Source organism: Prionailurus viverrinus, chromosome B2 (assembly GCF_022837055.1).
Source record: "Prionailurus viverrinus isolate Anna chromosome B2, UM_Priviv_1.0, whole genome shotgun sequence".
Lineage (NCBI taxonomy): Eukaryota > Metazoa > Chordata > Mammalia > Carnivora > Felidae > Prionailurus > Prionailurus viverrinus.
Genome location: NC_062565.1, coordinates 2,284,777 through 2,300,634, shown reverse-complemented (window position 1 = coordinate 2,300,634; position 15,858 = coordinate 2,284,777). Strand labels below are relative to the sequence as shown.

The window sequence follows — 15,858 nt, the reverse complement described above, 5'->3', positions numbered from 1 at the left end:
AAGGATAGATGAAACATATCAGCAAATCACTTATAGAGGACAAGCTTACGGAGAAACATGAAGCAGGAAAACAAGAGGGAGTCTAAGGCAAAAGAGCACAATATAAGAATTAGAGAACTCAGTGATTCATTAAAAAGGAATAACATCAGAATCATAGCAGTCCCAGAAGCTGAAGAGACAGAAAATGGGGTAGAAGGTTATGTGAGCAAATCATAGAGGAAAACTTTCCTAACCTGGGGAAAGACGCAAACATTAAAATCCAGAAAGCACAGACGACTCTCATTAGATTCAACCAAAACTGACCATCAACAAGGCATACCATAGTCAAATTCACAAAATACTCATGCAAGGAGAGAATCATGAGAGCAGCAGGGGAAGAAAAATCCTTAACCTACAAGGGAAGACAGATCATGTTCACAGCAGACCTATCCACAGAAACTTGGCAGGCAAGCAAGGAGTGCCAGGATATAGTCAACGTTCTGAGTCAGAAAAATATGCAGCCAAGAATGATTTATCCAGCAAGGCTGTCATTAAAAATTGAAGGAGAAATAAAAAGTTTACAGACAAACAAACATTCAAGGAGTTCATGACCACTAAACCAGCCCTGAAAGAAAGTTTAAGGGTGACTGTCTAAGAGGAGAAAAGACCAAACAAACAAACAAAAACACCAAAACGCAAAAAGATCAAAAGTAACAAAGACTAGAAAGGTACAGACAACACCACCAGAAACTCCAACTCCACGAGAAACATAATGGCAATACTGGACTAAACACTCCAATCAAAACACACAGGATAACAGAATGGATAAGAAAACAAGATCCATCCATATACTGTTTACAAGAGACTCATTTTAGACCAAAAGACACGTTCAGATTGAAAGTAAGGGGATGGAGAAACATCTGTCAAACTAATGGTCACAAAAAGAAAGCCAGAGTAGCCATACTTATATCAGACAATCTAGATTTTAAAATAAAGACTGAGGTGCCTGGGTGGCTCAGTGGGTTAAGTGTCTGATTTCTGCTCGGGTCAAAATCTCACAGTACATGAGTTCGAGCACATCATTGGGCTCTGTGCTGACAGCTCAGAGCCTGGTACCTGGATTCTGTGTCTCCCTGTCTCTCTCTCTCTCTCTCTCTCTCTCTCTCTCTCTCTCTCTCACTCTCTCTGCCCCTCCCTCACTCATGCTATCTCTCTCTATCAAAAATCAATAAATGTTAAAAAAAATTTTAAATAAAGGCTGTAACAAAGATCAAGAAGGGTATTATATCATAATTAACAGGCCTATCCATCAAGAAGATCTAACAATTGTAAACATTTATGCTCGAAACGTTAGGCACCAAAATTTATAAATCAATTAATTACACACACAAAGACTCATTGATAATAATACCATAATAGTAATGGACTGCAGCACTCAATGGGCAGCAACACACATATCGTCTAAACAGAAAATCAACAAAAAAACAATGATTATGAATGACACACTACACGAAATGGACTTAACAGATATATTCAGAATTATTTCATCCTATAGTAACGTAATACACATTCTTCTCAAGTGAACATGGGACATTCTCCAGAATAGACCACATACCGGGACACAACTCAGCCCTCAATGAGCAAAAAAGATGAAGATCACACCGTGCCTATTTTTGCACCACAACACTATGAAACTCGAAATCAATCACAAGAAAAAAGGTGGAAAGATAACGAATACCTGGAGACTAAAGACAATGCTACTAACTAATGAATGGGCTAACCAAGAAATTAAAGAGGAAATTAAAAAGTACATGGAAGCCAATTAAAATGATAACACCAAAGCCCAGGACCTATGGGATGCAGTAATGGTGGTCATAAGAAGGAAATATATAGCAATCGAGGCCTTGCTAAAGATGGAAGAAGGGTCTAACCTTACACCTTAAAGAGCTGGAAAAAGAACAGCAAATAAAACCCCACACCAGCAAAAGACAGGAAATAATAAAGACTAGAGCAGAAAGTAAGGCTATAAAAACCAAAAAACCCAGTAGAACAGATCAATGAAATCAGAAGGTGGCTCTTGGAAAGAGTTAACCAATATGATAAATCCATATCCAGTTTGATCAAAAATAAAAAGGAAAGGACCCAAATAAATAAAATAAAGAATCACATGGGAATACAAGCTGGTGCAGCCACTCTGGAAAATAGTATGGAGCTTCCTCAAAAAGCTAAAAAATAGAATTACCCTACAACGCAGCAATTGCACTACTAGGCATTTATCCATGGGATACACGTGTGCTGTTTCAAAGGCACGCATGCACCCCCATGTTTATAGCACCACTATCAACAATAACCAAAGTATGGAAAGAGCCCAAATGTCCATTGATGGATGAATGGATAAAGATGTGGTATATATATACATACAACGGAGTATCACTCGGCGATAAAAAAGAATGACATCTTGCCATTTGCAACTACGTGGATGGAAGTGGGGGGTATCATGCTAAGTGAAATCAGTCAGTCAGAGAAAGACAAAAATCATATGACTTCACTCATATGAGGACTTTAAAAGACAAAACAGATGAACATAAGGGAAAGGAAACAAAATATACAAACAGGGAGGGGGACAAAACAGAAGAGACTCATAAATATGGAGAACAAACAGAGGGTTACTGGAGGGATTGTGGGAGGGGGGATGGGCTAAATGGGTAAGGGCCACTAAGGAATCTACTCCTGAAATCACTGTTGCACTATATGCTAACTAATTTGGATGTAAATTTTTAAAAATACAAAACGCAATTAAAAAAATATTTTTAAAAAATCAAGAATCACAGAGGACAGATCACCACCAACACAGAAGAAATATAAACAATAGTAAGAGAATATTATGAGCAATTAGACACCAATAAAATGGGCAATCTGGAAGAAGTGGACAAATTCTTAGATACACATAAACAACCAAAACTGAAACAGGAAGAAACAGAAACTTTTACCACACCCATAAACAGTAAAGGAATCGAATTAGTAATCAAAACTGTCCCAAAAAACAAGAGTCCAGGGCTGGATGGCTTTCCAGGGGAATTCTACCACATATTTTAAGAAGAGTTAACACCTATTCTTTTGAAGCCATGCCAAAAACAGAAATGGAAGGAAACCATACAAACTCCTTCTTTGAGACCATCATTACCTTGATTCCAAAACCAGAAAAAGAACCCACTCAAAAGGAGAATTACAGAACAATTTCCCTGATAAATATGGATGCAAAAATCCTCAATGAGATAATAGTCAGCCAAATCACACGATGCATTAAAAGAATTGTTCAACAAGACCAAGTGGGATTTATACCTGGGACACAGGGCTAGTTCAATATCTGCAATTCAATCAGTGTGATACATCACATCACTGGAAGAAAGGACAAGAACCACATGGTCCTCTCAATAGATGGAGAGAAAGCCTTTGACAAAATACAGCATCCTTTCTTGACAAAAACCCTCAAAAAGGTAGGGCTAGAAGGCTCATACCTCAAGATCACAAATGCCATAAATGAAAGACCTAATGTTACTATCGTCCTCAATAGGGAAAAACTGAGAGCTTTCCCCGTAAGATCAGGAACAGGGCAGGGATGCCCATTCTCACCACTGTTATTCAACATAGTATTGGAAGTCTTAGACTCAGCAATCAGACAACACAGGGGAATAAAAGACATCCAAATAAGCCAGGAGGAAGACACACTCACTCCTCACAGATGATATGACACTCTATGTGGAAAACCCAAAAGATTCCACCAAAACACTTCTAGAACTGATCCATGAATTCAGCAAGGTTGCGGGATGTAAAATCCATGCACAGAAATCCATTGCATTCCTATACACCAATAATGAACCAACAGTAAGAGAAATCAGGAAATCGATCCCATTTACAACTGCACCAAAACCCATAAAATACCCACCAATAAGCATAACCAAAGAGGTGAAAAATCAATGCACTGAAAACTATAGAAAACTTATCAAAGACATTGAAGAAGACACACAAGAAAAGGGCAAAATGTTCCATACTCCTGGATGGGAAGAACAAAGATTAACAGGTCGATACTACTCAGGCAATCAACATATTCAATGCAATCCCTATCAAAGCAACACCCGCATTCTTCACAGAGCTAGAACACTCTTAAAATTTGTATGGAACCAGAAAACAACTAAATAGACAAAGCAATCTTGAAAGAGAAAACCGAAGCTGGAGGTATCACGATGCTGGACTGCAAGACGTATTACACCTTAACTGAATAGCCACCCAGGTGCCTAGGTACAATATGATTTTTGATAACAGGATTGTAATAGAGATATTCAGTGAAGATAACAAAGCTCAAAGAAATTTAGTCAAAACAAAAAGTCAAAAGACAAGACAAATCCAGAATTCCCACCTGGCTGACATTAGGGGATTATTCCTCCCTTACCATTTCTCTGCAGTGTCCCAATTTTCTAATTGTTACAAAGCTAAAGGGCAGTTATCAATAATTAATGGCACCTGCCTCACAGGCTTGCTTTGAGGAATGAATAAACACACACAAAGCATTTCTGAGGGGAAAAAATAAGATGTGTTACAAAGCTGTAATGATCAAGACAGTATGGTATTGGCACAAAAAACAGACACTCACATCAATGGAACTGAGTGTTCTCCACAATAAGAGAACCCAGAAATGGACCCACAAATGTATGGCCAACCAATCTTTGACAAAGCAGGAAAGAATTTCCAATGGAATAAAGTCTCTTCAGCAAATGGTGCTGGGAAAACTAGACAGCAACATACAGAAAAATGAACCTTCACCACTTTCCTTCACCATACACAAAAATAAACTCAAAATGGAAGAAAGACCAAAATGTAAGACAGGAAGCCATCAAAATCCTAGAGCAGAAAGCAGGCAAAAACCTCTTTGACCTGGAAAGCAGCAACTTTCTCACTCAACACATCTGCAGAGGCAAGGGAAACAGAAAGAAAAATGAACTGTTGGGACCTTATCAAAATACAAAGCTTCTGCACAGTGAAGGAAACAATCAGCAAATAAAAGCAACCTATGGAATGGGAGAAGATATTTCCAAATGATATATCAGATAAAGGGTTAGTATGCAAAATCTATAAAGACCTTATCAAACTCCAAAAATGAATAATCCAGTGAAGAAATGGGCAAAACACATGAATACACACTTGTCCAAAGAAGACATCCAGGTGGCTAACAAACACATGAAAAAATGTTCAAAATCACTTATCATCAGGGAAATACAAATCAAAACCACAATGAGATATCACCTCACACCTGTCAGAATGGCTAACATTAACAACTCAGGCAACGACAGATGTTGGACAGGATGCAGAGAAAGAGGATCTCTTTTGCATTGTTGGTGGGAATGCAAGCTGGTGCAGCCACTCTGGAAAACACTATGTGGGTTCCTCAAAAAATTAAAAATAGAACTACCCTACGACCCAGCAATTGCACTAGTAGGTGTTCATCCAAGGGATACAGGTGTGTTGTTTAAAAGGGCACATACACCTCACTGCACAACAGCAGTGCTATCGACAATAGCCAAATTATGGAAAGAGACCAACTGTCCATTGACGGATGAATGGATAAAGAACTGGTAAATATATGCGATGGAGTATTACTCAGCAGTCAAAAATAATGAAATCTTGCCATTTGCAGCGACATAGATAGAACTAGACTGTATTTTGCTGAGTGAAATAAATCGATCAGAGAAAGACAAATATCATGATTTCACTTATATGTGGAATTTAAGACATGTAACGGATTAACTGAGGAGAAGGGAAGGACAAAAAAGAAAAACAGAAGGAGGCATACGAGGGGAGACTCTTACATACAAACAACAAACTGAGGGTTGCTGGAGGAGAGAGGAGTGGGGGCATGGGCTAAATGTGTGATGGGTATTAGGAGGGCACTTCTTGGGAAGAGTACATGGCTTCATATGTAAGTGATGAATCACTGGGTTTTACTCCTGAAACCAATACAACACTATCTGTTAACTAACTTGAATTGAAATAAATACATTTATTTTAAAAAGAAATAATATTTATGATAAAGATGAATAAGTAAAAACACTTAATTAAAAAAACTAGAATAAAATCATTTGAAAAATATTTCAAACTTACTTGTGTTTCAAAGTTAAAAGAAAACTACTGAATGGGAGAAGATATTGGCAAATGACATAACCAATAAAGGGTTTATATCGTAATTTATAAAGGTCTTATACATACAATGCCCAAAATACAAATGATCCAATTAAAAATGGCCAGAATACATGAATAGACATTCTCCAAAGAAGACAACATGATGACAAAAAAAAAACACGTCAAAACATGCTCAACATCATTGATCATCAGGTAAATACAAACCAAAAACGCAAAGATATGTCACTTCACCCATGTGAGAATAGCTAAAATCAACAACACAAGAATCAACAGGTGTTGTCAAGGATATTTAGAAATGGGAACTCTCTTGCACTATTGAATCCATGAATTCAGAGTTTGAACCCTCGTTGCTTAAAACAATGAAGTAAGGTAATTCTCATGAGAGTCATCAGGGGAAACGTTGGATGACAGGTCCAGACACAAAATCTTAGGTACTCTGACATTCAAAGTGTTCCATCACAGGGTCTTCCGTACCGAGTCATCTGGAGTCATAGCCCCTACAAAGCACCTTCTTCATTGCTCCAGTCACATCTTTGTTCCGCAGGGTATATATAAAGGGGTTGACCATGGGGGTGACGATGGTGTAGAAGAGAGAAACGAACTTGCCCTGATCCCGAGAGTAGTTGTTGCTCGGCTGGAGGTAAATGTAGATGCCTGTGCCATAGAACAGGGAGACCACTGTGAAGTGGGACCCACATGTCCCAAAAGCTTTCCTCTGCCCTGAAGCTGACTTTATTCTGAACACTGCCTTGACAATCTGACCATAGGAGAACGTGATTAAAGCCACAGGTATGAGGAGAATGATCACACTGACAAAGAGCTCAGATTCATTCACAGTGGTGTCAACACAGGCAAGCTTGAGCAGTGGGGGGACCTCACAAAAGAAGTGCTCTATTTTATTTCTCCCACAAAGTGGTACAAGGAAGGTGAGCACCGTGTGCAATGAGGAGTTGGCAAAACCAAGGAACCACGATGCAGAAGCCATCAGGGTGCACAGACGGGGGTGCATGATCACTGTGTAGTGCAGGGGCCTGCAGACGGCTGCATAGCGGTCAAATGCCATCACCCCTAACAGAATGCATTCTGTGGATCCCAACCCTAGAGAGACAAACAGCTGAGCTACACAGCCAGCGAAGGAGATAGACTTGTCTGCTCCCCTGAGATGAACCAGCAGCTGAGGAACAGTGCTGGTCGTGTAACACAGGTCCAGAAAGCTTAGGTTGGACAGGAAAAAGTACATGGGAGTCTGCAGGTGTGGGTCCAGGCGGGCCAACGCAATGATGGTTGTGTTTCCCAGCAGGGTGAGCAGATAGAAGATGAGAAGAACCACAAAGAGGACTCGCTCCAGCTGAGGCCGGTCAGAGAAACCCAGCAGGATAAAGCCAGTGAAAGAACTTCCATTTTTCTGGTCCATTCTTTCTTACTACATGTTTCCTGTCAAGACCAAGCATTTAGCAATTTTTAAAAGCAATCTTCAAATCAATAAAATGTTGGCAGGATGTGAATTTAGCATATTATAAGACAGGGCATGGGAGTGTATAAGTAACTCTTTGAATAAATTATGGACTCATGAAATTGCCATCGTTCATATTAATTAATTCTATATTATCAGAAAAGAAAATCATAATATTTAATGTAAGAAAAATCAAATAATGGACCTGTGTCTGCATCAGTCATAGGTACAAAATGTCTTTCAGTCTCAGCCTAGTAGGCTGAAAGTACTATAAAATATGGGTATGCACCCCCATGTTTATAGCAGCACTATCAACAATGGCCAAAGTATGGAAAGAGCCCAAATGTCCACCAATGGATGAATGGATAAAGAAGATGTGGTATAAACATACAATGGAGTATTACTCAGCAATCAAAAAAGAATGAAATCGTGCCATTTGCAACTACATGGATGGAACTGGGGGGTATTATGCTAAGTGAAATTAGTCAGAGAAAGACAAAAATCATATGACTTCACTCATATGAGGACTTTAAGAGACAAAACAGATGACCATAAGGGAAGGGAAGCAAAAATAAATATAAAAACAGGGAGGGGGACAAAACAAAAGAGACGCATAAATATGGAGAATAAACTCAGTGTTGCTGGAGGGGTTGTGGGAGGGAAGATGGGCTACATAGGTAATGGGTATTAAGGAATGTACTCCTGAAATCATTGTTGCACTAGATGCTAACTAATTTGGATGTAAATTCAAAAAAATAAAAAAGAGAATTTAAAATCAATAAAATAAATGAAATAAAATAAAAATATGTGTGCATTTCAGAGAAAATCGGGATAAGGGAAAAGAGGGAGGGAAATCAGAAAGAATAGGAAAGTGCTGCACACAGAGTTAGTCATCATTTTTTTAAAAACTTTTTCTAATGTTTACTTATCTTTGAGAGAAGGACAAACGCAGAGTGCAAGCGGGGAAAACAGGGAGAGAAGAAGACACAGAACTCAACCAGGCTCCAGGATCCTAGCTGTCAGCACAGAGCCCAACATGGAGCTTGAACTCATGAACAGTGAGATCTTGACCAGAGCCGAAGTCAGACCCTTCACCGACCGAGCCACCCAGGCACCCCAGATTCATTATTTTTCATATGTATCTCATAACTGCACACAGCTGGAATAAACATACCACATGGTACAAGTCATGATACAACATGATCTCGAAAATAAATTCAGTTACAGGAATTTATGACCTAGAATATATTTCTACAAAGAATTCAGTTACATTCAACTGCTAGTTGCTAGTTCTGCATACAAATCGCTGCTAGTTCTGCATACAAATAAATATCAGGTTTCTTTGTGTGTGTGTGGAAGTAAAACAAACAATGAGAGAAAACCTGACAACACCATTCAAACAGTGCTTAACGTTAACCCCAAAGAGGCTTAAAATTACCATGCCAATTTAACAGGAACTCTGAAAATTCATCGGCTGTGCAGAGTCCTTTGGAATCAGAACTCTAAAATCCAGGGGCCAACACTCAATTCTTCCTTCTGCAGATTTGTGTTTCACACATTACTCCATTAGAGTAATTACACCAACCTTCATAAAATTCCTCAAAGAGGTAGGATTACTCCATATCACCATTCGAGTCACAACATATTAAAGCATTATCGAAATGGGTAACCTACGGGGGGTGGGAGGGAGGAGAGGGTGGGTGATGGGTATTGAGGAGGGCACCTTTTGGGATGAGCACTGGGTGTTGTATGGAAACCAATTTGTCAACAAATTTCATAAAAAAAAAAAAAGAAATGGGTAACCTATGTACAAAGTGTAATGCTTTGCATCATTGCCTAGGATAAAATAATTACTTGGGTAAATATATAGAGATACACACAGATATATTATCAAAGCCATGACAAGTCAAAGAGCTATAATGCAAACCTTAACGTAGTACAAGGAAAGGCCTAAAGGAAAGGATATATTGGTATTATACAAAATCTCCCACACCCATCCATATTATATGAATGATCACCATTCTGGAAACTAGCCTGCAGAGACAGTCACACTAGATCAAACATAATGCCAGCTCTAAGGCTCTAAGGCTCGTCTGATGACCTTTTCCACCCAACTGCGCAGTACTGAATGAGCATAGTAACATACCAACGAAAGAGGCATCAGGACACGAGTATTTCAGTTCTTTCATATCCAGAAGGGTAGCCATCCAGCACATTTTTAACTCTTCCAAGAGTTTTAAAATATGACGCAAGTTTCTTTCAAACCAGTGTGTGAAAGAAACGGGTACAAAACTGGCATAAATTAATGTTGATAGCAATGGAATAAAAAATGTGGTAATTCACACTGTTTTAGAACTCCTTTGATTTCCTATGAAGATGTGACCAGTGGTATCCAGAAAACAAAATCTATGCACTAACAATTTCTTAATAGAATTAATTACAAAGGTATCAGGCACAGTCTAAATGTGCAACAACAGGGAATATCCCCTCCTTAACACCTTCTCAGAAGAGCAAATAAAAACAAACCGTGGTTCGTTCTCATGCACACGTTCACAAATATACACACATCCATCTGAAGCACATTGCTGACACATTTTTATTGCTTTAATTTTTTCAGTCTATTTATTATTTTGTGTGAGAGAGAGTGAGCACAAGCAGGGGAGTGACAGAGTGAGATGGAGAGGGAGAGAGGAGAGACCCAGAGAGAAATTCCCAAGCAAGTTCCTCACTGCCAGCACAGAGCCCAACCTCACACCTCTGAGACCATTACCTGAGCCAAAATCAAGTGTCAGAGGCTTAACCAACTTAGCCACTAAGAGCCCGGCTGGCAAACTATTTAAATTGCCTGACAAAGGAAACACTTATGAAAATGAAGGAGAGCAAACAGAAAATGCTAACTCATCCAAACAAAATACCAGTATAATACTGAACCATTAGAATAAAATAACGATATATTTTAATAGTCCATATGGATAAGGACTAGGAAGACAGTTGAGAAAACATAAAGAGGTGGTGAAATGAACTTGTACAAATTTCTTGCTGTTTTACAATATTATATGAGTATGGGTGGGTTTTAATACATTTATATTAATTTAATATATATACTAATATATATATATATGAATGTAGAATGCAGCTGTCATGAAATAATCTGATACAGGAAATCCAGTTATGAATATTACACATAAATTGTTACTTTGCACATAAAAAAATACTTGAAAAGGACATATGTTATATATAGAGAGAAAAAATTATTAGTTAAAATAAAAACAGATCTTGCAAAATTAAAAAGTAGCATTCTATGTAATAATTACCATCAAAAAAGTATATAATTGAAAGAACATCTCACAAGAACTCAATTTACAATGACAAGAAAACAGGCATCAAATGAAAGACGTTAAATGCTTACTACTGACAGACCTAAGGTAATAGAGCAATTACCCTAAGTGTTCAATGCTACATGTAACTCTAAACGTTTTGGTGGAAGAATACAAATGTCCACAAAACTAGATGCTCAGTATGCATACTACACAGTTTAAAGACAAAAGACCTCAGTACAATGACTCCATTTAAGGTGTTTCAAACATATAACATTCACTGATATGTTTGACATACACACGCTGCCCTATCTGGTTTCTGAATGAATCCTGAAAAAGTGCGGGCAAGATTTCCGCAGCCTCAATGCTATGAATGAATCACTGTTGCTTTCATTATGCTTCTGTCCCATGGGTCTGAGCTAACCTCAGACATATGAGAACAGGCCCCTGATGACGAGGGAGGATGAGCAAATGAGGGGATACAGCCATCACTACATAGGAAATGACAGATGTGATGAACACTGACAGGGCTGTAGGGCAAGTTTTATGGGGAAGACAATGAAGTAGGATTTCCACTGCGTGTTGTTTATTCAGGGAATGTTCTCGGGATAAACGGGGTGAGGGAAGGAAGACAGCAGAGAATGTTGCTAAGCAAGGATGTGGTCTCCAGTGGAACAGAGCAGGAGCCTGATCCCATGAGATGCTGGACAGAACTCTCCAGTAAAAGCATCCATCTGTGTGGTAGAAATTCTGTCTTCACTGTCCAATACTATGCCCACTCTCTACCTGTCATACCTGAGCATTTAAAATGTCCTATCTAAGAAATCGTGGTGCCTGGGTAGCTCAGTCGGTGAAGCATCCAACTTTGGCTCATGGCATGATCTCATGATTTGTGGGTTAGAGCACCACGTCGGGCTCGGTTTTGACAGCTTAGAGAATATAGCCTGCTTCAGATTCTGTATCTCTCTCTGTCCCTCCCCTGCATACACTCTTGTCTGTCTGTCTGTCTCTCTCTCTCAAGAATAAACATTTTTTAAAATTTTTAAATAAATAAATAAAAATAAAATATCCTAGCTAAGAAACTGAATGGTACACTTTATGTAATTTTAATAAATTTAAATTTAAATAGCTTCCTGTGGGTACCTACTACTGAATTGGACAGCATGACTCTGGAGCATGAACTGCATCAGATTCAGACCTGCCTTGGCATTGGCACCTTTTGTACATCCCATAGTCTGTCACTGGCTGTGAGCTGCTCCAACCATGTTCCCCAGACCACCTGGCAATGTGGCTCCCTTTCAGATGAGGACAATTCTCTCAAGAAGGGAATGGCTGTGAACCTTGGAGCCCATACTCATAACAATAGTGTTTAGATTGGAGCCCCAGCAGGTAAAGAGCGTCTGAGCAGGTCACCAACAGCATTCATACAAGAGTCTACTTGTGATCGCGTGCAAGGATAGGAGGATGGAAACTCGTGTGATATACACATCACCTAAGTGCAACCACACACACAGAAACACACATGCCCCCCACACACACACACAACACACTGTGTCAAGTAAAGCATTCAGGTTTTTTATTACTTTTTCCTCATCATTTGGTTACTTATACGCACTTGAAGGATCAGCTTTCTTCTTAAAAATAAAATCAAAATAAAGATGCATGGACAGAATATACACCTAATGGTACTTCCCTGATGTAATTTTCAACATAGCAGTTAAAAACTTCATACCTATTTTACATATATTGCTAACTGGTAAGGGAGAAAATAAATATTTAAATTAATAAATACTGATATGATTTTAGCATAGAGAGGAAATATTATCTAATTTCACAGACAATACGGAACAAAGGGAAAGCATGGAGGTATACAATCTGATAGTTTTACACATATAGATTCTCTACTAATCTATTTCTGAATGCAAATGTTATTCCCACTAAACATGCATATCTGATGATTTTCCACATGTGCACAGAGTGGGGCGATGCATGTACTACAATAGAATCAAATGTCTAGGAATGACTTGGTGGCCTCGATAATGAACAATTACATTTAGTTCTTAAATTTTGTGAACTTCCACAGTCTGTTGCATTAGACAATTGACCATATGCAAACCATTTAGCTCTTTTTTTGTTTCAAGAACAATTGCAACTGGAAATTAACTTGTCCATTCCTACAGCAATGCAGCGACCAAGTAATATTTCACTCACCTTTATTCACCTTCCCTGTGGATTCAAAGCTATTTCCCTAACTCTACTCCAAGTTACTGCCTAAATACAGTTCTGGGGATAGGAACATGGACATGCAGAATCAGTGTCTGCAGTAAATACAAAGGTTGACTGTACCACCCTGGCTTATCCATAACTTTTTATTAAGGAAAAGGACACCTTCTCAGGAAGACTTCACAGGTCTTCATGTGACACCAGAGATCTGCGCTTTGCCCCTTGGAGGTAGAGGATGAAGGTAGTCACAGACTCGAAGTATGGTGTCCTGAGTACAATGACCTGCCTATGCAACAGTGAGACCCTTATGAGCATGTGAGAGGGTTCCATGTTTCTGAACTCTGGCTGGGCTTGCACAGAGAATCAAGTCCCTTCCCCTGCTGACGTCTCTGGGGAACGGATGCCCCATACTCTTAATGAGCCCATGTCCCTGAGCTGCCCAGACATGGCAATCCTCAGGGACATGACTCTGAAGAACAATGCTGGAGGAGACCTAATCTGTCACTTCTATTAGTTCACATATCTCACAGAGGACAAGTAACTCCCTAGACCTCCCTAGCTACCTTAGCTCCATCTGTGAATGACCTAGCAGTTTTACAAAACACTTAAGGTTTTTTCCTCACAACTGCCCAAAATATGCACATATAAATATGTAAGGAAGAATCCATTCACTTGCTTAATTTTAAATGTAAATATGTAAACACATTTTTCATTTAATTTCATTCACAACCAATTATACAGGATCACAGAGCTAATAATTAGGCACATTCTAATCTTTACCATCAATATAAAAAAGGGCCACCAAATTCTATCAAACTTCTAATGTGTTTAGGGGGGAAAAACTCAAATCCTCTAAAACACTGTACATTTTATAACCACTGGTTTTAATGGCATCCTCAAATACTGTAAAAAATTACCTGTGTTGTTAATATGTGTACATGGTGTACTTAAATTCAGATAGTATTTGCATTTAAGCTCAAATTGATTTTGAGTTTATCAGGAGACTTACAAATACTCAATAAGAAAAATGGAAGAAAATTGATGGGTACTTTGTGGCCATTTCTCAAAGATCCATAACTTCCAGTTTCATTCATCATGTTCTGCCTAAGGAGATAAACTACCTCCTGCTAAAAACATTCTTGGACTTGGATGTTCTCAGGTATTCACATACCAGGTAGATCCCATCCTGATGGTTATGGGGAGAACTGACACTCTGGATGTCCTGAGGAGGGAGAGAATTACACACCTGCTATTATGCTTTTCTTCCCAGGCCTCACTCAAGAGAAGAAAGGTCCCAAATATACAATCTAACCTTGCACCTAAAGAAGCTAGCAAAGGAACCACATGAAGTCTAAGGCAAGCAGAAGAAGGGATATAGTAAACATTAAATCAGAAAAAAATGATATAGAAACAAAAAAAACCACAGTAGACCAGTTCCTTGAAACTAAGAGCTGGTTCTTTGGAAGAATAAACAAAATTGATAAACCTCTAGCCAGACTTTTCAAAAAGAAGAGAGAGGAACCAAATTAATAAATCATGAATAAAGGAGGAGAGATCATAACCAGATTTGTAGAAATACAAACTATTAGAAGAGAATACTATGAAAAACGATTTTCCAACAAACTGGCCATCTAGAAGATATTGGCAAACTCCTAGAAACTCACAAACTACAAGATCTGCAACATGGCAGAGAAGTAGGGGGATCCATACGTCCTGAATCTCTCAAACAAAGAAGTGTAGAGGGCAAAGGACTTTGAACACCAGAACCTGGGAGGAAAAGAGGCTGAATCTACCAGGAAGAAAATGGGAAAGCTGGAGAAAAGATGGGTGGGTGGCTGTGAACAAGGGGAGATCAAAAACAAAGGCTGAGTGGGTATGGAGGGGAGGGACCCCCTTCTGCATAGAGACAAAAGGAAAACAAAGAGTGGCCAGGGAAGTGTAGGACTGCATCTGGACAAGAGAAAGAAAAGGAAAAGGCAGCCGTCTCCCTGGAGTACTGTGGGAAAAGACAAAGCCTGCCTGTGTCAGCCTGTGTCTGCCACCCCCCGGGGCTCAGCGGTGATGGGGGTGGCTCAGTCACCAGTACAAGAAGGTGGTCCTCCTTGAAGTGCGGGTAGCACAGACAAAGCCAGCTGGGACCTTATATCCGCCACACTGAGAAGTGCTCCCCCAGTGCCAGAGTGCACAAAGCAGGACTTTGAATCCTGTCTGCACCTGCGGCACAGTGAGAGCGACTCAGAGTCCACCAGGTCTGGCTCCATGGAAAAGAGACTGGGGGATCACCATCCCCCCCCCCCACCGACAAACACCAACCCCAAGATGAGGACTCAGGGGTCACTCCCTGGGCCCGTAGTGGAGGTGGGTCCAGTTGCCCCAAACCACGCCCCTTTGCACTGGGTAACTGTCTATGGACCAGAGTGGCACAGACCCTGTGGACACAGACTACCCACAAGTGCAGCACCATTTCCCGGATTCACTCTAGGTCAATTCTGGATATATACATATATTCTTCCCCCCATTTCTCCTCCTTATCTCTTCCCTCCCCTCGGATGGTTACTCTGGTTACTGGTTTCTCTAAACAGACATATTTAATCCATTCTCTTGATACATGTTCTACACCTTCTTCTTTACACTCCTTTCTCTCTCTCTCTGCATTAAGCATTAGTCTCTTGGCCTAGTCAATGTTTTTTT

General features: G+C 39.5%; 1 protein-coding gene across 1 annotated transcript; it reads right to left on the bottom strand.

Moving 5' to 3' along the window:
• Window positions 1-6,652: 6,652 nt before the first annotated feature.
• On the bottom strand, window positions 6,653-7,588 carry LOC125165894 (putative olfactory receptor 2B8). Its single transcript, XM_047859365.1, has one exon. The coding sequence runs from the start codon at window positions 7,586-7,588 to the stop codon at window positions 6,653-6,655; it is 936 nt and encodes a 311-aa protein (XP_047715321.1).
• Between the last annotated feature and the right edge of the window lie 8,270 nt (window positions 7,589-15,858).